At 36.9% G+C, this 24241-nt stretch overlaps 1 protein-coding gene across 22 annotated transcripts in view; it reads left to right on the plus strand.

The window, feature by feature from the left end:
- The window catches only part of DMD (dystrophin), a 1136032-nt gene that overhangs the window by 583857 nt on the left and 527934 nt on the right, over positions 1 to 24241 (plus strand). For all 22 annotated transcript variants that reach the window (XM_086879790.1, XM_086879801.1, XM_086879781.1 and 19 more), the window contains one exon: positions 20029 to 20179. In XM_086879790.1, the coding sequence (XP_086735916.1) occupies positions 20029 to 20179 (151 nt within the window). The remainder of the gene's footprint in view (positions 1 to 20028; positions 20180 to 24241) is intronic.

Raw genomic sequence — 24241 nt, forward strand, 5'->3', positions numbered from 1 at the left:
TCCCTGTAAGTACCTCCTGGGAAAACATTTTTGACAGTAGAGGGAGCCTAGTCTTTTAACATCTGTAGCTAAAGTCAGAAGTTACAGTTTTCTGTTTGATACAGTTTTCATCTCTGCTGTTTCTCAGCTCTCAGTACCCATTGTTGCTATCATCTAATAAATATCATTTTCTCTTTCTTCCTCCAAGGCAGTTTGAAAGGAACTGTTTTCTTCTATTAAATGTGTTACATATACCTCTATGTGCCAAAGAAACAAAGAAGACACACATTATGTTTGGAGTAGAAAGTAGCAAGTTTTGTGTTAGTCATTGACACTAATAGTTTAATAGTACTAAGAGTACTATTTAGACACTAATAGTACTAATAGTTTTGAGATTACAAGGTTTAGCCTTCTATGGTCCTGGTGACCTTCAGTAATTCATTGGGGGTGGTCAGCTTTCAAATCTTTTTTTTTCTTTATGGGCAAGACAGTGGTTGAGGTGATTTTGGTAAAAGCTAGTCAATATTTCTGGTGTGATCCAAAATTTTATGGCACTGGAACTGAAAAAAACTGTTTATCTTATTCTTATAGCACTAGGTACACTGCACATTATTAGTTTCTTCTCCCAAAAGTTTTAACCATTGAGATTAATTAATTTAGCCTTTCGTTTATTTATTTTTATTTGTCTATGGAACTATGAATATTGTTTAACATAGGAAAAAAGTTTCCTTCTTAAATTGAAGCAGAGTATTGCGGGGATGCTTTTTAAAATAAGCAGAATACCTGTTTTCTATTTGCTGTTATTTTGGGGGGACTGTGGAATCCCATCCTTTACAGGAAAGGAATACCCTAGATTTATAGATTCTATTTTCAAAAAAGGAACAACAAAAGTTAGGTGGGCCACAAACACTTTAAAAGTTTTATTACTAAATTATACACTTGATGGAAATCGGTATAAGTCTGTTATACTATAAGTACACAGTGGTGGATTTTGACTAAGGGATTGGGTAGAAGAGAGAGAGAGAAGTTTAAGAGAGGGAGAGGCAGAAAAAGAGAGAGAATGAAAGAGAGAATGAGAGAAAAAAAGAGAAAGAGAGAGAGAAAGAGCTGCAGGGATCCAGCTGATGGGGTGAACACAACCCAGGCTTTGTGGAGGCACTCTTTTGAAACTAAGGTTTCCCCACCCTGGAGCTAAGTTTCTTGCTTTCTATGCAAATTAGTTATCATCTTTGAGTTTGTCTAGATGTCTCTGAAAATAGGTCAGAGAGTTTCTACGGGACTTTAGGAGTTTGGATTGGAGAATAAAGACTACTGGGCTGGCCTTTGACTACAGTCCCTGCCCTCTCCTTGACCTCCTTGCTGTACTTGCTCTGTACTGTGCTGTTCTCAGCTCCAGGGGCCAGAACAAGGACAATTGTCCCAGGGAAGTACTGCCCTACCTCTGCCTGGCCCCTTCTTCAGCCACATGCTGTTCTTTCTCACAGTGTGTTCTCACCAACAACCCTTGGTTGGCTCCACGGCCACCCGGCTATCGGTGTTTGAGATGTGCTTAACCCCTTATCTTCTGGGCTTCTGCAGGGGACTATGCCATAGATTCATTGCAAGTAATTCTTTCCAATGTGACATTCTTTATTTCTTCCTGAAATATAGTTTCCTTCTAGATTAAACTTTCATAATTTTATCTGATTGGTTTTTATTTTAAGTGTCTAGTTGCTTTTCTAGTAAAAGAGAGATTGATTCTTAGTGTAAAGTTGAAAATTTTCTTTAAACATTTACACTAAAATAAAATGAGTGACAATTATTTTGCTGCTCTCCTATATCATTAAGGCTGATTTCATTCAGGAAAATTTGGTTTAGTAATAACTCCATTAAGACCTTGAGGCAATTCTCTATCAATTAGGACAACATAAAGATAACACTGTAAGACTATATAGCCTCAGTTTTAGACAGATTATCTGATTTGTTCTTTCTGTCCACAAGTCTTGTATGACAGCAAGAAAATTAAAAATATATGGGTGCCAAGATTAAAAAACAATAAAGCAAAAAATTCACATTTAATTCCCATAGAATACAGGGCATACCTATATTTTTCTTCTGTACATGCATTAGCTGGATGGCTGGAATACAGCTGGAGTGTTAAAATAAGTAAAATGTTCTTTCTTCTCTTCATCAACCAATTTTTCAAAATCCTATAACAGTACAATTACCTCTGAGACTTCCCTCTCAGATTTGGCTGAAATTGGCTAAAAGGCTAGAAAATTTATTCTTGGAAATGAATGATAGACAACATAATCACTGAAGTTTCATTTCCTTAGTTTTTATTTGCTTAGCCTGTTAGTCATAAAATATTCCCTAGAATCCCTTTTAGCAACTTCGTGTGATTACACCTTGCTCCTGTATTTTCCCTTTGTCCTGAGCTACAGATCAAAGTCCTGTGTAAGGTCTAGCTATGGTGATTTAGAGAGTTTTTATGTCTTTAATTAGTGTCATAGAATCACAGAATATTTCCAGTTGGAAGGACTGTCAGGGACTCTCCCAGACAGATTCTGCACAAAACACAGTCAGCACTAGTAGATCTGGTAACTTTAGCCAGACAGGTCTTCAGTCTTCAACAAGAGAGAATCACCAAGCTCTTGGGAACCTGTTCCACGGCTGGACTGTACTCATGCTGCAATTCTTTTTACCCTTATATCTATTCTAAACCTCTCATTTTATTTATGTCTGTTGTCTTTCATCCTCACACTATGCACCCCTCCAAAGAGCTTGACTGAAGCTCTTCAATCACCTCCTCACAGAACAAGTGCCCAGCCCCATGACTTTGTGCTGCTGTCCTGCTGAATTCATTCCAGTTCATTAAGGTCCTGTTTTGACCAGTGCAAAATTGGCTGCAGTGTTGTAGATGTGACCCAATGGGACCTGAGTGAGGAAGGATGGTCTTTTCTCTCAGTTCTCACAGCTGGCTGTGCTGCTGCCAATGCAGCCCAGGATATACTTGGTTGTTTTGCCTAACAAGGCTAGCTCATGTCCCGCTTGCTGCCCACAGGACCCCAAATCCTTTTTTACAAAGCTACTTCCCAGCCAATCTATTTCCAAACTATATTCTTGCAAGGAGATATTCCTTAACAGGTACTGGACTTTGCATTTCTTGATTAATTTAACGGGGCTTCTGTTGTCTCAGCCCTATCTATCTCCCTCTGAATGGCAGCTCTGTGACTAACCATGGTGACTTTTCCACCTCTGATTTAACCCTGATAGGTGGTGGAGGACTTTAGTACAACCCTCTTGGTAGATGGTAGCTACCCTGATGGTAGATGAAAAATTAGATATGAGCAGGCAACATGCACTTGCAGCCCAGGAAGCCAATGATATCTTGGGCTGTAAATCCTTTGCTGTGTCACTGTCCCGGGGTGCAGCCTGGCTGGGGGAAAAGACTTCTAGCGTTTGAGTTCTGTGACATAATTCTCGACTTGCCCTTATCTACTTTTAGGACTTCACCTTCTTCAGTCATGCCTATAAACATGAAGGGCAGGGGGATCCTGCTGGTCCTTTTTTTTCATAGGTTCATTATATTTTTATGGAACTCTGATATGATACTCATGAAGAAAATGCATAATGCTTAATTGAATGGTAGGGGGTGCATCTGGTGGAAAATCCTGCAAAGAAATCTGATATAAGTATTCTCCTTTTAAGACATCTGAAGTCTCATGCATTCATCAATAAGATTTCCTTCAGTCTCTCTCTAGAATCTGCATGATGTAGACCTCTGGAATATGTTAATACTCAGAGGTTGTTGTACTGTGGTCCATGAGATTCTCTCCTGGCTGGAGAGAACACCACCTCTCTCTGGCAAAACCTTCACAAGTGTTTTCTGGCTGTGCCCAAGACACTTCTACTCATACATCATATGGTTAATGATGACATTCAAAGAAATCATAAGCAGTAAGAGAAGCTGTCTTACATATTAAATAGTCCCTAATTCCATATCTAGGCCTATTAGCCTCTTATTTAGTTTTTCTAACAAATCTGGCTAAATCAACTCAATATATCCTAAAAAGTTATATTATTGTCAGTTCATAAATAAGATAGGAAGAGCTGTGATATTCATAAGCCTTTTAGAGGTTAGATACAAATATTATAATTTGCCAATAAGTGAACCTTGAGCTCCATCCTAATGCTCTACCCACAGGAGCACTTCCCTCAAGTGCCACCTTTATGAGCATAAGGAGGGACTGAAGTGGGAAGCTGTGAGAGATGTTAGAAATAACAAAGTGTTTGGAAAATATTTTCCCTTTTTTGTGTTTGGATTTTTTCCCCATTTTTTCTCCTTTTCTTCCCTCCCTGCACTCCCCTGAACACTGAACCTGTGGGGCTGGGGCTGCCTGGTGGCTTTGTCGTGTTCCCAGCACTGTGCAGGACTGGCTAACCAAAAAAGTGATTTTTCCATCCATCCAGGATATTTTTTCCTTCCTGAAAATGCCCCCTGACTAGCTGGAAACCTAGATGAAATGTGAATCTGGGGAATCACTGAGTTGTTCTTTTTCACTCAGGTTCACTGGCCCTCACGTAACGCAAAAATGTGGTACAGACACCTGCTGTTCCATGAATCTTTCTCTCTGGAATTTTAAGGCTCTTCCATAATTAGTGACTTACTTCTATTATCCCTTCTGATTTCAGTGTATAAATGGTGGAATTAAGAATTTGCCATCAAGGTTTTTGTATCATGGAAAAAGTATTTCTGGTTTTACTGAACAGATGAAAGACTGGATAGCATCTTACAATGAATATTAATTTAAAAAGCCACTATGCTAATAAAATCAAATCAATAATATAATAAAGCAAGAAAATGAAATTAACAACCATGAAGGTCCAATATACCTCAGGTCCAAATATTTTAATTATTACAGCTTAAGCATTTTTTTTTTTTTTCCTTTTACACTGCACACAAGTGTGTGCCTTGTCTGTGTGTATAGCATTTGACAGCATGGTAGATCAGTGAAAAATCAGAAAGCATAGAAATACTTAACAGAATAATGCTGCATTTTCATATTGTCAGGGTGATTAATGACAACCACTGCAGATTTCCAGTAAAGGAAAAGGAGAAAATGTTTCTGTCTTTCTGAACTGGTACTCTTTAGTAGACACTGTGGGAGACTGCAAGCCCAGAAATAAATTCCTCTAATAACTATGAGTGTCTTTGTCCCTGCAGGGCACTAAACAGACCTTCACTATCTTTGAATTCTCTGGCACAACAGCAATGCCAGTTCAAGTGCATTTCTTTTCTCCCATTTGGATGCACAATCCTTTGGTCAGTTCCCCAAGTGTTTCTGCATCCTATAAAGCGCCATCATCCACATACTGTAGCAGGATAGAGTTTATTTCCAAGGTATCTGCTTGGGAAGCACCCATGAAACGTGGGGATCCTAGAAACCACTGAGCTGCTCACAATTGTGGTTTTGGCATCACTTCTCCAATCAGTTCTGGAAAGGCAATTACATTTATAAATAATACCTGTGTACTCTGTTCCATTGTAAAAATGAGAGGGCATTTATTCACATCAGACAAAGAGAAGGGGATCTGTAGTTTGATGTCATGTAACTATAAGGGTTCTGTAACCACCTGTCTTCTGCCTCCTAATACTCACTCTCTTATGGCACTGTAAGTCAGAAGCAGCTCCACTGCTTTCAGTGGATCTGCACTACTATAGGAAAGGAAAAAGTAGAAAAAGAGCCCTAGAACTGATGACTTTTGGATGAGATAAAAATCATTTTGCAGCAAGGTTTTGTTTCACCTTATGGTCCAAGAAGCAATAGTGCACAAATATACAATCATACATGAAAATATTTATAGTAAGGGACTTAGGAGTCAGCTTTGAGTCTCCAAGTCACTTCCCATGTGGTTTGATTAAACCTCTTTTTCAGACCTGTCATCTAAGGCTATAGTTGATAGTAGCAGAAGTTACAGATGCTTAGTTTTTGAAATCAAGTCCATGACATTCATGACAAGTGCATGTAAGATGTAGCATCTTGCCTGGTGAAAATAAATAGGACCTAATCACAGTTGCCATATCCTTTTTCTTCACCAGCTCTGGTTATTTTAGTAATTGTTGCTGTTAACTCAATAGTCTAGTCCTGATCCTGCAAAGGATCCTCTAAAGTATCAGTGGTCCTCTAAAGCAGGGAAGAAAGAAAGGAACATCATAAAACAGTATGGAAAATCAGACAGCTACAGAAGCTGAGCTGGGTAGCACCACAGAGCTCCTGGTCCTGGTACAGTGGAAGCCATGGGAGAGATAAACTCTAGGCAGGAACAAGAAATGAAGACACCACACTGACCGCTCTGACCAGAGAGAATGTAATTCTTGATAACTGAAAAGATTGTGTTGCTAAGGGAACAGGGACAAAGGAGTCTGAGTGGAAAACTTTGTATGGAACTCAGAGAACTATAAATACTGGTGATTAGTGTAACAAAGTGACTTTTAGTTGCATCACATGGTCCGTGCCTTCAATCACTGAAATTGGAAAGGTAAAATACATAGCATTGAGAGTAGCTGCTCAAAATGCTAAAACAATAATGTAGAACATGCTTGCCATTGTGAACATTGCAGACCATGTTAAGACAGAGCAGAAATGATAAATCAGCATTTACAGTTTTCCAGGGATACCTCAATGAACTGCCTTTGAGCTCTCTGTGTACTTAGGAGGATAATAGCCTGAAGCTGAGAATGGAATTCTTGATTCAGCTTGCCCTTTGTGCTGGCATGACTGGGATCTCTGGGAGTGTGCTGTGTAGCTTCTTCACTCTCCAAGATTCTGATCAAAACAGGGGAAGAGGACACTTTTTGTGAAGACTACCACACAGTTGAATTCTAAGCTGTGTAGGCTTCTACAGTCTTGAATATGATACGTTCATGAATAGAGTAGGAGAAGGTCATATTGGAAAGAAAATAAAAAGGTCTGTGAACAACATATACTTTTCTAGGACTTATCATTATCTAAGAGTTTTATATTGTATACATTTCCAACTTTGATTAAAGTGCATGGAGTGCTTGTTCTCTACCTTGACTCTGAATTGTCTGGTCACTAAACAGTGAATTAGAGACCAGAAGTTTAAAAAAAACCCACAGTTTTAACTCTCTAAAATTCTCCCTCTCTCTTTCATTTGTAACTTTAAAACAATACTGTATTTCACAGGACAGCCAAACTAATAAGGTCATTCCATTTTTATTTTTTTTAATTTTTTTTTAATACTTTTATTTTTATCACCTATGTAAACCCTGGGATGCAATCAGGGTTCCTCGCCAGTTGGACTAAATGACAGCAGGTTGCTTGCTTAGCACTTTCAAAGGGTGCCAAGCTAAGATGCTCCAGATTCCTCACCTGTTTACAGAGAAGGAATAGCAATAGGTAATCTTTGTTATGCCTTGGTCCTAAGTAGAGAGAAGAATTAGTACATAATGCACCACCATCATGAATGAATAGTTATTTTACATATTTGGTATTTCTAAAACTGGCTGGCAGTATTCTTTCTGCTGATGTCAGCACTGTTTGTAAAGGAGACTTTCTGCACAAGCTCAGCAAATCATCTAGTGAGCTAAACCTTACCTCCTGGTGAATGACTGCTCAGCCTAGCCCTATGTTTGCTAAAGGATAGAGGCACAAAGTGCAACTTCACATTCTCCAAACAAGTAGGTGAGAATGAGGATTTAGTGACAGTTTTCAGACTCCTGAAATCAGCAGTCGTTATATGAAGCATAGTGGACTATTTCAGCTAACACTTGGCACTCAGGAGCTCTTCATCCCCTACAACAGAAATCTGTTGATCCCTTGTTTCTAATTTGTGAAATTGTTAGTGCCACGATTTGATAGTGACATCCTTTTGGGTTTATGGACTTACAGCAGTGGGGTTGACTAACAGTGTGGGCTACATGCTCAGTGGAGTTTATGATGACAGTAGCAGAATCAGAGAATATTGAATCCAACTCCTGACCCTGTGCTAGACACACCAACAATCACAAGAGCATTGTCCAAATGCTTCTTGAACTCTGTCAGTCCTGATGCTGTGACCACTTCTCCTGGGGAGCCTGCTCCAGTGGGCAGCCACGCTTTGGGTGAAAAGCCTTGTCCTGATATCCAACCTAAACAACTTTCCCAAATGTTCATCTGCTGCCCAGTTACACAACCTCTGCTCCAGCTGACTTCCTGGGGAGGGGTGGAAGCTGTGGCCACCAGCTGCTGCAGATGGGTTATTTTTTGTGTAAGAAGAGGTGCAAGGCTGTGCAGGTGTGCACACCCTGGAAGGGACCCAGCACCCAGCCAGGTCAGCTGTGACAGTGCTAAACAGTTTATTCTTGCACTCCATCTTCCACAATCTTTTGCAATTAAGCTTGGTATTACTGTTTGAGTAGAGAAAGGTAAATTACTACCCCAGAGTGGCCGCAGATTCTGAGGAGGAGCTCTGAATTTTAGTCCTGCGCTTTGACTGCATCACCATTTTTTCCACTTAGTAGTAGAAAGCACAAGAAATCTTGGCTACAGTGATGTCATAATCCTTGAATTTGAATGTTTTCCCTAGTCAGCTTTTTTTCGTATCTGAAGTATCCTTTGAAATGTAAGTTATGCACTGAAGTCATCAGTGTGTACCAAGCAAAGAGTGAAAAATTGAAATAAAGTCTTTATATACATATATATACAAAGTATATATTTATGTATATTGCACATACACAGTTAATTTTTTCTATGGAGGTGGCTGTTGAATTAAATTACTATTAGAAAAAAAAGGTATTTGAAGTTACATAGAAGATGTTAATAAGGTTTTACTTCTGACAGTGAAGAATCTAACAATTAGGATTAAATACAATTTTAAGGGATTCTCATTTTAATGCTCTTGATATTATAAGTGAAACAAATGGTTTGTTGTGTGTGATTTCCACTAATGTGCAGCTCCTTCTGTCATTCAGTTTTCTACTGAGACATATTTATAGTAAGTAGAATAAATTAATTACAGAACCTTGTAATACCACGATGTAATTCCATCTAGTAAAAGCCCCTGAAGTGGAACCTTGAGATGTTTGCTATGTAAGGGAGGAAAAGCATAGGTAAGTAGACTTTGCTGCTTTGTCAAAGCTTTTCCCTAGGGGTAATGTCCAAAAATAAGAAAGATTGGTTTATTCTTCAACAGATTGTTTTACTGGGCGTTTTTTTGGCTAGCACAGAAAGGAGTAGGATTCCTTCCACTTTTCATCTCCTTACCTTTCTTTTGTGTGCATATGTCTCCAAATGAGCAGCATGTTTTCTTCCATGCTAATTTCAAGCAAGCTAAACACCTGCTTGGCTGTTTTTTTAAGTAAGAAGAGCCCTAAGTTTTAAATTTTAAACACATCTTTTTTAAAATCTCCATCTACTTATTTGACATTGTTCTGTTAATGGAACCACGAAAATAAGTTTTCTCTAAAAAATAGAAGATCTTGGTGTGAGTGCACTATTTTTATCTGTGTTTACAGAGCACAATGTGCTTGGTCAGCTATTTCTCCACTTCCATAATAATGTCAGTCCATTCTGTACTGGAGAAGCCCTGTTAGGATCAGTATGGCTCTTTTCTGGTGCTGGAATGTTCCTGTGACAGCCACCAGATTCACCTGGGACTGAGCAAGACATAATCAGGGCCCAGAGAACTTAAAAAATACCTTACCACAGCTTGATTGCAAACAACTGTTCCTCCCTAGTTAAACAACTTAGCATAGCTTTTCCCACAGCGATCTGGGGGAAATTAGTTGAATGAGAATGCTGTATTGATCCCCAGGAGCTGGCAGAGGACTGGGAGCCTTTTTTAAACTACTCTGGGGGTTTTCTTTTTGGAGAAATCAAGCTGGCTGTCATCTTGTAAATGGGACTGTAAAGCCTTCCTGCTTTCAGAAAGGGGAAGTTGCTTAAGCTTAAAGAGCTTCTTTGCTGTCATTACTTTATCCTCCAGGGACTATCACTTCGTGTTTCCCAGTTACAGGAGGAAGGGGATAAAGTGTCTGTGGAGAACCAACTGCAGAAGCATCCATTGCAATTTGCTTGTTACTCTGGCAAGCAAGGAGGGATCTTCAAGACTTTCTTTAGTGCCAGAGACAAAGCACTGGGAATTTCAAAATCTTTTTGTGAAAATTTGAGTCAGTGCTTTTTTCCTACTGATAAAAAAAGTTTGTACCCTGGAGCTGCAGTTCTGCAAATTCTGAGCAAAATATAATGATAATTTGAAATTACTGGTTATTTCTCCAAGCAGTGTAAGAAACAGAAATGCAGCTGTGGTAGGTCATGGGCCAGGACTGGGATTGAAGTGTCAGGTTAGTCTTCCAGGGAGACACTGCCATTTCATTTTGTTTCCTGCCTAAATTGCCATTTCTCTCTAACTCATGTATCTGGCAAGCAGATCTGAAGAGTTGGAGAGAAAATGTGTTGCTAGGCTGGAAATCCCTGAGATGCCAGCCACAAGGTAAGGTGGGAAATATGATTAATAAGGACAAGGAATTGAAGCCTCTTCAGTCCCTGCTGTAAATCTGCACTTCTTAGCTGTACCTTATTGCTCTTAAGAGAATCTCATTTGTTTTCTGTGAAAACTGAGTTGTTCATTGTGCTAAATATTAATTGTCATAGAGGATGTACTTCCTTGTAACAAAGAGGATCAGTATTGAAAGAAAAATTATATTATTCCAGCACAAACCTTGCCCTACCCCTTCTCTTATGTGTTGTTCACAGTCTTCCACCAGATTCTTTCCTGCTTCAATTTTCTTTTTTGTAAATTTAATGAAACAGTAAATGTTGCCACAGTCCAAACTATAGCGATTTATTCTGCTTTGAGGAAAAGTGCAAACCTGCTTGGAATATTTATTTCCAAGTTCCAAACTCCTTGATTTTATGGGAAAATTAAAATATCTACATTAAATTCAACATAAGCATGTGTTATGTAACAATTAAAATTCTCATTGTGAATCCTGGACAATTTTCCTAGAAAGAGTTCTGAAGTGTTTTTTACAACACAAAAAAATCTGTAGCTCCCAGAGGCTGCAGTTGCAAAAAGAAATAGGCCAAATATACAAAATTAATTTTTTTTCCGGATTTCATGTCTCATAGGGCCTGATTAATGTTTTTGTATGACACAATGAGGTAATAAAGACCCTAATACTCTTATTGCTGTAAACATTCCTATGAAGCCATTTATGTACCAATTAACATGACCATGTGTGCATTTTTAAAAGATGGGCAGCTCTTTATGCTAATAAAGCACCCAAAGCTCTCTTCTGTGATATTATACTGAAAAGAGTTATAGCTATGAATTTTCATACCAAAGTGGGTCTCTCTAAAACATCAAAATATGAGTTACAAAAAATTCACTTTGTGAAATACACAACATGAATATTCTGCAGAGCTTTGTGTATCACTTTAATTTGGTTAGTTTATCGACAGAGAGAGGTAAAATATGCCTTATTAAATAGTTAGGTCACAGTAGCAGTGGCAAAGTATGGACATTTTAATCAAGTCTGTTTTAATATACCTGACAGTTCAATTAACAGGTATTAACTAAAAATATCTCAAGCAGGACCCTCAACAACTAAAAGTTAATTGTAACTGCTGTGAAATCTCATCTTTTTTCTCTTCATAATTTGTTATGCCTGAAATCTAACTATAGTTCTTTATGGTCATAATTCCACATTGTTCTGCAAGAAAGTAAAAGTTATTGTATTCAAATGAGAGGAGAATAGAACATGTTAATTATATTAGTAAACAGAGCTCTAATATCTCAATATAAACTTTAAATGAATGAGTAAACAAATTTATAATATTGTTATGACTACTTTAAAGACTGCTAATCTAAATACACATATATTCTACTAATTACTTTCCTTACTGAGAGTGAATAAAGATTGTTAAACTGAACAGTTTTAAGTTAAGCTTACCATTAAGTTCCATTTCGGAGCTTTTATTCTGTGAATAATTCTTACTGTCCAGTAAGAATTCTTACTGACATATGGACTGTGTGAAAGATCAGAGCTTGTAATACATGAGCTTCTTTTCTCTGATAAACAGGCTATATCTGTTCAGCTTCTATTGATTCTTGCTGTAGTGCTGCATCCCCAAAGACTAGTTTTCTGTGCTCTGAAACAAAACAAAAAAATTCTGTTTGAGGTACAAGAAAACTGAAGACAGAAACTGCATTGAACTTATCTTTTACAGTCTTAATCTGCATAACCTTTGAGTCTGTTCCAATTATATTCTGTTTGTTTTTTTTCCTCCTCATTACTGAAAAATAGGATGTGCAGTGCAGACCCTCCCCTGCCCAGAAAGATTCATGAAGGTCTTTGCAGTGGTAGCTGACCATGTAACATTGTACAAAGCTAGCCTCTAGCATCATCTCAGCAGCAATTTCTTTGAATTTATAGCTTGCTTGCATAACTTGAACTACTTTCACATAAATTTTATTTTGTGAAATCAATTTAAATTTTGAGATCAGTGATGGACAGGATGATATGTTTGGGATTCTTTACTAGACCCAGAATATCCTGAGTTGAAAGGGACCCACAAGGATCATTGAGTCCAGCTCCTGGCCCTGCACAGGGCAGCTCTAGAGCCACACCCTGTGCCTGAGAGCTGTGCAAGCACTCCTTGAGCTCTGTCAGGCTGGTGCTGTGGCCTGGGGAGCCTGCTCCACTGCCAGCCACCCTCAGCATGAAGAACCTTTTCCTGATATCCACCCTAAACCTCTCCTGTACTGGATAGACACAGTTTATACTTCTGAGAGTTACCTCCAGGACTCACAGCTGTTTTCTGGAAGTTGTTCCATCCACTCATTAACTTTCCTGAGTTGGATCAAGTGGTAGAATATGACTTCTTCTCTGCTGCATGTTAGGCTATAGATAACAACAACCTTCTGATACCAGCCCTTGTAGGCATCTGCACGTTGTTTAAATTCTCCAAATTACAATCATATGCATCAGCCAAAATACCTTTTGCTATTTATTCATGAAGAACTTCTAGCTTGATAATTTTTTATTTGAAGTTCTTTTGTTATTCACAAGACTAATATATATATAATATTGTGGACATTTATTTTTTGTAAATTAGTGTGTATAATGAGGATATCTATATATATGGAGAATATATTTTTATAGATATACATGTTTTATACATATAAAATCCCTCATAAACATGCCACTTACTTTATTTTAGGTTTTAGGTGATAATAGTTGCCATTGCTATGGTAACCTTTGGCATTCAGCTCCTTTTACACAAAAAGCACTGTCTTTTTCTTGTTTATCCTGGACATTGCAGATACTTTTTTTCATTACAGTAAATCATTATTCACAGAAGTCAAAGGTAAAAAGCAAACTTTCAAATGCCACTACTGTGAAAATGCTTCTTAATTCTAATGATGCTGAGAAATATACTTTCTGAGTATAGTATAAATTTTTGTTTGTTTTTCTATTGTACTATCAGGTATCAGAATTATTTAAGATGTTTTTGTTAAACACAGAAAATATACTGTAAGGTATTTAATTTAAACAGGCTCTTTATGACTTAAAAATATTTTCTCCTTGATAGCAGTATGATGAACACTCCCCTCTACCAATACAGGTTCCTCGGCTTTTCTATTTCTTTAAGTCCTGGAAGTCATCAACGTTTTAGTTTCAGAAAAAACAGAGCTGTTTACTTCTTGCTACTCTTACAATAAGACCTAGTAACTGTTACTTGGACCTGGGTTTCTTGTCTCAAATGAATTTTCCAAATTAAAGGGGAAGGGGTTTTAAATGAAACTTTATTGTAAACTTAAAAAACAAACAACAATAATTTATTAGAAAGGGTTTTAACCAACTGAACAGCTGTAAAAGATAAAAAATGCCTAGTGCCAATGCAGTCATCAGTACTTTAAGAAGATAATGCTATGTGCTTTATTATTACTATGATTTTCAGTGAAACAAGGACATCTAATTTTCCAGTATATATATTTCTGTACACACCTTAAACAAGATAAATAACATCTTTCAGGCTCAGGGAGTCAACAGCCAGCATTAACTGGTATCATCAGTTTTCTGTTATTCTTCCTGCTCTAAAGCCACCATTGTGGGGGGATTTCAAGATAGGCAGTTAGGAAACATAAAATTGAACAGGGCAATTTTGGAGGATAAAAAATGTTATTACAGGTTGAACTAAGAACTCTGTCATTGGAAATCTTGGGATTTAAGCACTTCATAGTAATTACAGGGGACTACTGAGGGGACATCCTGTAATATATACTTTGCATTATATATAGTATATATAAGTATATAAGTATATTTGCATATACTTATGTTCTATGCTATGAAATCTCTGAAAATATTTTTTTATTTATGAATTATGATGGTAATTTGAGGAATTTCTGAGAGTTGGTTTCCCCCAATTGGATATTTCCCAGCTCTCTATAAATCTGGGTCTTGCACCTGTCTCTGTGTCCAGGCTGTGGGAACTTTCACTGAGCCTTGTCCCAGACAGGACCCGAATGCAGCAGAAGCTGGGAACCAGAATGGGCTGCTGGATTTCACTGGCACTGACTTAGAATCTGTCCATGAGTATTTCACTTGGGTTGGGATCAGCTGCTCGCTGTGCTCTGTCTCACACCAAAGAGAGCTCTGGATTTAGTTGAGATGAAGCCCAGGGGGAAGAGGCTCTCTCCAGGAGCCTGTCTGGTGTGCTCCAGCAGTTAATGGACCCTTGGTGGGTGGGATGTGGGTGCAGCTGGGCAGTCCAGGCGAGTCTAACACCCCTCAGCAGGACACGTGTCCTCTGTGCTGGCTGCCCCACCTTCCAGCCACCACCCTGAAGTCCCAGGGACACTGAAGAGCAGTGGAAACACTTGCTCAGTGTGTTGTGTAGACAGCAGCACACAGACCATGCCAGCTCTGGAGATCTCCAGAAGGGATGTTTGAGAGTGTCAAGACACAGCAAGGTCAGGGTAAGGGGCTGCAAGCGGGGTTCTCTCCCAAAGGTCCCACAATACCTGAAAGAGGAGAGCAGAGCTGGCTCCGGCAGCAGTGAGAAAGGTGTGCTGTGGACACTTACAGAGTAGCCCAGGTCAAAGTCTGAGTTTATAAACGACCCTGAAGCCCTGAGCAGAAACCTCAGATGAGGTTTCTCACAGCCATTTCTCACTAAAGGCATGTGACAACTCATGCTGCTGTGCCACATCAGAACTGGCCTTAAGCAGGTCAGAGCCCCTGGGTGGGGAGAGGAGGAGAACATGGCCCTGACAGTCAGAAGTTAATGTGGCTTTTCACTCATATTTAATTTTATCAGATGGATGCAGCCATGGGGTGGGTAATAGTAACACACTGCAGCATCCTGGCTGGAAGTGCAGTGTGCACTGTCACCTTTGTGAGGATGAAATATGTAAAGTACCCTGCACACACAGGCAGAAATTCTGGTTTGGATTTCCATAAAACTGAGACACTGTTTGTTCTTTTTAAAATTTTTGATTTGGGGTTTCCTTATCATGCTTTTGATGGTTACACTTCAGAATGTTATGACATTTGTGGTTTTATTACCAATTACATGGATGTTTTTAACAAATAAGAGAGTTGGAAAACATGCTACTCTTTCACCTAGGTTACATTTAATCAAGCATTTCTTTATTTCCTCTAGGGAAAAGTTGTTACCTACACTTAATCCAGCTGTTGAGGCAAAATTCTCTTAAATCCATGATTGCATCTCTGTCCTGATGAAGGAAACTTGTAGGAAATAAAGAACTGGAATTTTGAAGTTCATACGCCTAATAAATAGCTTTAATTAGTGCAGAAAAAGAATGTATGTTTTATCAATTATATGGAGTGTTTCTATTTAAACTATTGATGCACAGCATCCATTAGAATCCAATGCATTTGCTGTATAATTATTAATTGTAAATGGTTATTAAGTTTATTGCTCTCTCATGTATAATAAAAATGGATTTGTATATGCCTAAAACCAACAGTGACTGACATGACCTTGCTTTTTCTTAGCCAATTTAGTTGTCATTTTCTTTGACAGGGATGGACACTGAGTGGTATGATATCAGTAACTAGGGCAAGAAGAATAATACAATCAATACAATTCAAGATAAAAAAAGTATTTATAATGTAATTTTAATGTAGAATGTTTTTAATTTATATCATGCTGGAGAATCTACCTTCTGGGAAGAGGAAAGAAATTAAATTTTTAATTGATGGATGGCATTTCTATGGTTGTTTTGGTTGCAGTTCATTATTTATTTGGTAGTTGATGGGTGAAAGACAGACTGCAAAGGTCAGAATAGAATATGCAGAGCTGAGTGTTGTCCCAGGATGGGCCCACAGCAAAACCTGAGATCAAGATCAAGATATAGCAGTGTCTAAAATGAGATACTTGCTTAGAGTCCAAATGCAGAGAGGATATAGAAAATAAATATAAATTAAGAATCCACATGAATTCTGTGAAGTCAAATGAAAACATCAAAAGTTCTGAAAATGGGTTAGCTCTTTCTTTAAGCAATTTAATTGTGGAAGTTGCTTGACAAAAACAAGTTTTCTTATTTTGTTATCTGTAAGAATAGCCTTAAATAGTACAGTTAATGCTCTCACATTCTAATACATAATTATATATACTACTTTGATGTTTTGTGTATATTTTACAAGGTGCTAATTGTGCTGAATCAAGCTAACAGAACTGTGAAATTTGTGGGTTAATATTAACATAATCCTACAGCACATTGTTTAGCAACAGTATAGAAATGAAGTTTACAGAATGTTTTTCCCATTATGAAGAACAAAACGTATGTTTCTTACAATAACAATTTCTATGACATAAATAATGTATTTTAGGAAAACCTATAAATAACAGCGATCTTTTTCTTGTGGGTCAATTGATTGTGATGTTTTGCTAAACCAGAATCTATCACAAAAGTGGTTTTCATAGTTTATCAAGGAATGTTTTCAAAATATCTAGGCATTAATCAAAACACAGATGCAAAATTAAGACTTAGTTTACAACAAACCAATAACCTTATGTACCCCATCTTATGACCTGTTTTCAGAGGTCTTTCCTTTCACCTTTGCACAGCTTCTTAAAAACACCAGTCTTGTGACACAGAACATCAAGTGCAATCCCATTTTATAGAGTTTCACTGACATTACATCCAAATTGGCATTTGTAAATCTCCGCGCAATATCATGTACAATGATACCAAAGAATATTAAATTTCACCTATAGAAGGTCGGGTCCAAGGGTTCAGAAGAGAGGCAGGGAGGAAACAACCAATACTTGCATGATTAAATGTAAATTTTGCTGTGTATTACCCCAGCAATTGTCTTTGGTTCATTGTTTTTCTCCCTTCTTGCTCTCTGGCGGCAAAATAAATCCATTATGTACTAATATGATAAAATGAAATTGCTCCCACAAGCCACTGCTTAACATGGTCCCTGCTGGAGTGTCAGTACATATATGAAAAAACTGGGACAGTGTGACAGTTGTTTTTCGCTTATCAATCCAAAGATAGAGGAATAAAGCTGCCTTGTCGTGTCAGAGCTGGTGAGCAATGCTTATGTGCTTTGTAACGTGTGCAAGCCACACATTCTCATCCAGAACCTCCTGCTTGGCTTCAGGGTGTCTGTCTGCACCTTGTTATTGAGCATGTGCTAAGAAAACCAGAGAGGACACATCAGAAAGGAAATAGTGCCCAGATATCAGACAGTCACCCACTGTCCACTGTTAGTGGCCACCCAAAAGCCACTGTTTTGGCTTGTGCCTGTCAGAGGGAAAGGGTTTGGGCAGATGAAGATGCAGATGAATGGCAGCTCTGGGGTATTTGAAATCAGTGACTTGTCTCTGATGGCAAATGAGGGTGGATCCCTAGGTAAAGGTGTGCAAGGCCTTTAATTTTCCTCCACTCCAAATTGTGTGCTTGGGGATCCCTGAGGCAAACACACGATTTCTGAGTTTCCACAGTCCTCGGAGTACTGCTCTCTTACGAATTCCTTCTCCTTTCTGCTGTGCCAAGACTTCAGCAATTTAGCTGTTCAGCGTTGGTAGTTAATTAGGCTTCTCCTTTTGTGGGTTTTGAACTTACCACCTGGTAACAGGATTGTGCATGGTGAAACAAACAAACAAAAAAAGCCTCTTTGCTTTTAAAGTTTAAGAAGCTATTGGAAGCAGAATCATGTATAAGCAGACGTAATACAGAGATTCAGCAAGGGAAACTCTCACTTAGGTGCACTCAGGAGAGGTGTCCCATAATTCCCAGAGCAGGAAGCTGCCTGATGATGTTCAAATGCACCCACATCTACCACTGAAGTAAAAATTACATTTTCTCTTATCATTGTAGCAGTATTTAGGTATTTAATCACGGCAAGAGACTTGCATATTAGTCACTTGGCCTGTTGATAGATTCTCCCTGATTTTACTAATGTTTTTATTGGTTTATACTTTTACTGGGAGTAACAAGGTTTTTTTAGACATGAACAATAAGCACTGAAAACTTTTAAGCTTTAAATGTGCATATTTTTTTTGTTGCAACTTTTTTGTTTTCCTTCTCCTTACAACTGTTATTTCCAAGAGCAAAAGAGAGAGGAAAAACACAGAGTGAAGGGAGATTCATTTTGCAAGTTTTGGAATGCAAATTCAATGATACTAATATCAACCCCTACTGATTCTTTTACATTTAAGCTTCTGATAAGACTCCCATGCTGAGCAGAGTAATTTTTTTTTGTGAGGAACAAGAGAAAATATGTTTTAATGTAGTGTCCAAAATGAGAGATGATTCTGGACCAAAAGAAATGGAATTTTATTTGCTGCATGATTTTTAAAGTAAATTTTTTTTTTTTTCTTGTAACTCTGAGTAAAGTAGTTATAAAAAAAAAATCAAAAAAAACAACCTCTGTTATAATGTGCCTTTTAATTATGGTTTGACTAATTATGAACAATAAAATATGATAACTCTGATAAATTATCACAGTAATTTTAGTAAATAAGTTAGATAAGTGACTACAATATTTAATAAGGTCAATATTCTGCCTACATATTCTCCTAAAAAATGAAAATCACCAGTAAAATGGAAAAGATTATCTGTATTCCCTTGTAGTAATGTCATTTTGTTTGGTGAATTAAACTTCTTAACATTCAAATAATCATATAGTTTGCCCATACAGAACCAGATTATCTCCTAGAGAAATAATTGAGCATCTTTGTTTTTATCCTTTAAGTACACCTTAAAATCTATTATAATCCTGTAAAGGAGGATTATTAAACTAAACAAGAGTAGCACATTTAATGATGATCTTCTAACAAAACATTCTGGCTAATCTCTGATTAGTGATTACATTTCCACACAAATCTAACACACAGGATAACTGAATTTCTTAAGATGTAGGCTATCTGCAAGCCCCCCTTAAAATCTGTTTTATAATCTGTCTTCATTTCATTTCTTTAGCATTTGGCAGTGGCCAAGTCAAACAGTTCTTGAAGCAGAAGATCAATCAGTCACTCCAGTGAAAAACTGGTCAGATCTTCCCAAAGTGCTGGAAGTACTTATCTAATCTTTTTGTAGTGAACTGTAAACTTGCAGACATGGTGGAAATATTTTTATTCTTGTTTATTATTCAAAACCCTGGTTTTTAAATTTTGTTTTTCAATTATCCTTTTATTTCAGGACTTTTTTTTTTTTTTTTTTTGCATAATTATGGTTAAAAAATACTCAAAATGAAACATAGGAAAGAAGTTTTAATAAAGAGTCCATTTGAACAATGCAAGTGTAAATTCACTTCAAGACCATTGTATTTTCTAGAAAAGGATTTTAAAATTGATAAAACACTGATTTGTAATGCATTTGCTTAGTGATAACTTCACTTCAGAGGTACTGCCATATTGCCATTTGATATAACTGTTATAAATGCTAATCTATTATACCATGAATATTATACTGATTATAATTAACCTGAGACATCCAACATTTTTTTTTTTTTACTTTTTTTCTGTGGTCAATAAATAAAGTATCAATAGGTTGTTATTTCATCTCCTTTTATACTTGCAGACGGTTTGACAAATCTTTGGAAAAGTGGCAGATTTTTCATTCTGACATGAAGAGATTTAATCATTGGCTAAGTGAAACTGAAGAGAAGCTGTCAAGAGCACAGATAGAGGCTGGAGACGTGGGGCTTGTGAAAACCAAGCAATTTATCCAGGTATGATTTGATTAGCCTATATCCTGTTTTTCTCTAGGGTTTAAGAAATTTTCAGGTCTGGGTAATCTGTATTGTTTTGCAGTTCATTTAAGGAGGATTTCTAGTGTTAAGTGGACAACTTTGTTCAGATGTTTCTGTTGTTCTGGTTAACTAAGAATTTTCATTAAGTGCTCATAAATTTCCATCTGGTATTTATGACCAGCAGGAGTATCAGACTTACTTTTAAATTCTTGTGGATGAAATATGATTAGCCATTGAGCTGTACAAGAGATGTTCCGTAAATGATGTCTTGCAAGTATTGCTTATTTTGCCTGTTTCATGTTTTAATCAAAGGACCTGGAGGATGCTTTTATTTGTGAAATGCAGTGTGACAGAATAACCACTTAGTTGCTGTGTGTCCAGCTCCAATTTGTATGCTTTTCATCCTGCAAGCTCTTTGAGCATCATAAGGAAAATAATAACTCTCGTTTATTTCATTTTCCTCTTATGTGATTCAAATGGTAATGGGTATGGGTATGAAGAACTAATGGGTATGAAGAATTAATTCCAGACTGGTGTTTTGGAAGTAGATAGTGTCAGCTGAATAACTTGACCAAACTCTGGATTCATGTTATAAATTACTACTCGTGCATAAGAAAAAAGTGCTGTTAAAATAATTGTACTGGTACATTTGAATTGCTGGATTGAATTACTGGATTTTAGGTTGAAAGAAGTTAGGTCTGTCTAACAGTAAAGCCAGAGGTTTCTTTTTAATGCAGCACTAACCTACTTCATGGCCTAGAGTTAAAAATAATAAATCATGCCATTTGAATTTTAATATTTCTAGTCAACTTTTTTAAGATTTCAACTGTTATTTCTTGACTGTAAGACTGCTGAACTGAAAAGGAAACAAAATTTTTGTGTGGTGCAAATATGAAACAAAAGATACAACTGATAAGTAACACACTAAGCTGTAGTAGCTTAAATAGCAATTTTTTTCCTGCACATTACTTTCAATGCTTTGAATACTGAAGAAGGGTGTCTAAGATCTGATTCACAAAACAGAATGTCATTAAGGAATTAAAGGTGCTTTTTGTTGCATATGTAAAAAGTAGTAGAGCTTATGTGCATGTTCTCTGAAACTTCAACTCCTTTTTTCTGTTTGAAAAATATAGGTTACTTACTATATATATATTATATATATATATTATATTATATAGAAATATAGGTTAATTATTATTAAATAATACATTAGTGTATCTAGGTAGATACAGAGGTGTTATAAAGCCTTACCCATTCTTCTTTTCTTTGCTTGTGCACCTTTCTTGGCACTATTCTTGGATCCTTGAGCAGCTTCAAATGAGGTTTATGAAAAGAAAATGGATCCGTGAAAGAAAAAAAAAAGTGTTTGTCTCATTTTATCTAACCCCTTGCTAACTCAGCATTTTCCCTTGAAGGAAGTTGATTTTTGAGAGTGCCCACAGGAGGATGATGTATTGTAGATGTTACAAATGCACTGGGTGTGTAGCACATTTCAGTCTCAGCAGATTAGAAGCATTATGTTCTTATCATCATTAAGAAAGAGGTTCATCCCAAACTGAACATCACACTCTAAGACCCTGAGATAATGTCTTGTTATGCAGAACCTTTATTTTGGTGCAAAAGACTGCTTCTGGTTAAGTTTTCCCTTTGACCTAGCCTCCTTCTCACTTGTTATCCATTTATTATTTTCTTATGCAACATATGAGAACATTTTGAATATATGTCTGCAGAGTATTCTTTTCTTTTTGTCATCCATCAAGCTTTTTCTTTCTTTCCTTCTCTCTTGTGCTAGAAATCCCATGAACTCACAAATTTGTCACTCAAAAATTTTGTTTAGTTCAGTACAACAGACAAAAGTACCTCTCTAATGAAAATTCAAGTGGTGCAAAAATATTCCAATTAACCTCAAAAATGCAGATCCAATGTTAGTTAACATTTATTTGTGACAGAATGCTAAGTCTGAAGTCACACTGTTTCCATTATTTTCATTGCTTCTTTATTTTGCTGGGTCTTGTTTCAGAAGTGTTAGGCTTCTGTGAGGCTGACTGAAGAGATCATTAGAATTTCCATTAGGGAAACAGTTAAAACAGCTGAGCGTTCTGATTTACTAGAGTAGCAACTTGTTTTATTAATGAGATCATGCTGCTTAGTGAACCATATTCAGAATTAACTGGGTTTGTTTGAAAATGCTTTACAAGCAAGTGAATAGTCTGGTACTCGAGAAAGAACTGTTACAGAAAAAAAATACACAAAACCTTCAGTTGTGTAATACTATTTCTGAGTAGGACTACTTTGGAAAAGTAAAGATTAATGTGTTCATTAATATTCAATAAATACATAGAATCAAATGCTTATATAAAATGAAATAGTCAACAGTATGATTAGATGATTATGATAATAGAGGTTAAAATGTAATTACATTTTCAGGTGTATTTGGGGAGGGAAGGTGTGTTCCTTTTTGCAGCATAATGGCAACATTATGCATTATAAATAATGTGAATGAAATCCAAGAATAGTTTCACTTCAGGTCATGAACTCCTAAATATTCTTATTGTGAATTTTTCACTAGACTTTCAGAGATCAGAACTTATGGTGCTGAGAAGAAATACCACATTTCAGTTTTTAAGAAATTGTGACTGACATATTTTGTGATTAGGAGATACACTGTTACAAAGGATGTCTCATGTATAGCACATCATGTAATCCCTTTGAAATGTATTGAACTCTGTCTTTAAAGTAATTAAGGTGATTTTTTTTTTCTCTCATTGTGACAGAGAGGTCCTTCTGACTACTCCTTAATGCATGGTGACTGTAACTTTTTCAGCTACCTGCATTTGTACTTAGTTTATTTATTTTGGTGCCAGGACTGAGCTGTAGTTCAGTTTTATCTGCTCCTTGATTTTTATCACCTTCTGTTCTCCTAGGCTGCAGTCATTTTCCCTATCAGACCATGTTCAGCTCACTAAAGCCACAGTTTTCTAATCTGCTTTCACATGGTAGCCAGACAACTTGTCTCTTACTTCCTGTGCTTATTTCTTTTTCTGGAACACGAGTTCTCAAAATAGCACACTATACCCAAGCTGAAGTACCATCTGTAGCATCGACAAGGTAGCTCAGGTGCTGTGTTTTGTGGCTACATCTTAGCATGGATAAATGTTGGAACAGAATTTTCAGTCATCTATCTAAACTTGGTTATTTCATTTTCTTGTGATCTGCCTTGCAGCCCCGATCTACATTCCATTCCACATGAGGAAAAAAAAAACAAAAACAAACCAGAAAAAACACCATATTATACTGGAAACTAATGCTAGGGTAATATAAAGCAAACAAGCAAGCAAGGATTAGAATTGGGGTTTGAGGGGGATTGTTCATGTGTCACAGGTACATGCTAAAAACCTCCAAAAAGAGGAATTCTATAACAGTTTCAGAACTGGGCTGTGAAGTTACATCCCTGAATCATTACTTGAGAATATAAAATAGTATTTTTATTTTAAAAATATAGAACATTCTGAATATGTGTTCTTTGCATTGGTTTTAAGATTTGCTCAGTGGTCTATATTTAGTATCTAATTGTGGGTTGCAAGTTTAACTTCATTTTATTATTTTAAGTGGTGCAATTTCAATAGCAAAATTATTAATTTCTGGGTCTGAATTTTGAAGAAATTTCATTGTATTCATGATTTTCATTTATTGTGACTGGTCAGTGACGAGTGTTTTATTTTTCATAATTTCATAGATTCAAAAATATTCTTATTATATCATTAATGATTTCTCAAGTATTTGTTTCATTTAATGCCCTAAATATCAAGGGTATGTCTACTTTTTAAGGTCTCAGAAGACCTTAAATAGTGAAGGATGTGCCTTATTATTTATACTCAGACTTCTGAGGATACCCTACCTGTGGAAATCGCTCTGCAAATTACAGATCTCAAGCTGTTCATACATTGAACTGTCCAGTATTTACATTTTAGACTGCTCATCCCTGCCTGCAAAAGGCTTGTGAGTGACTCATGCCTTCTCCAGACCTCGTTTCTGCTGCAC

Source organism: Cyanistes caeruleus, chromosome 3 (assembly GCF_971803275.1).
Source record: "Cyanistes caeruleus chromosome 3, bCyaCae1.hap1.1, whole genome shotgun sequence".
NCBI classification, from domain to species: Eukaryota; Metazoa; Chordata; class Aves; order Passeriformes; family Paridae; genus Cyanistes; species Cyanistes caeruleus.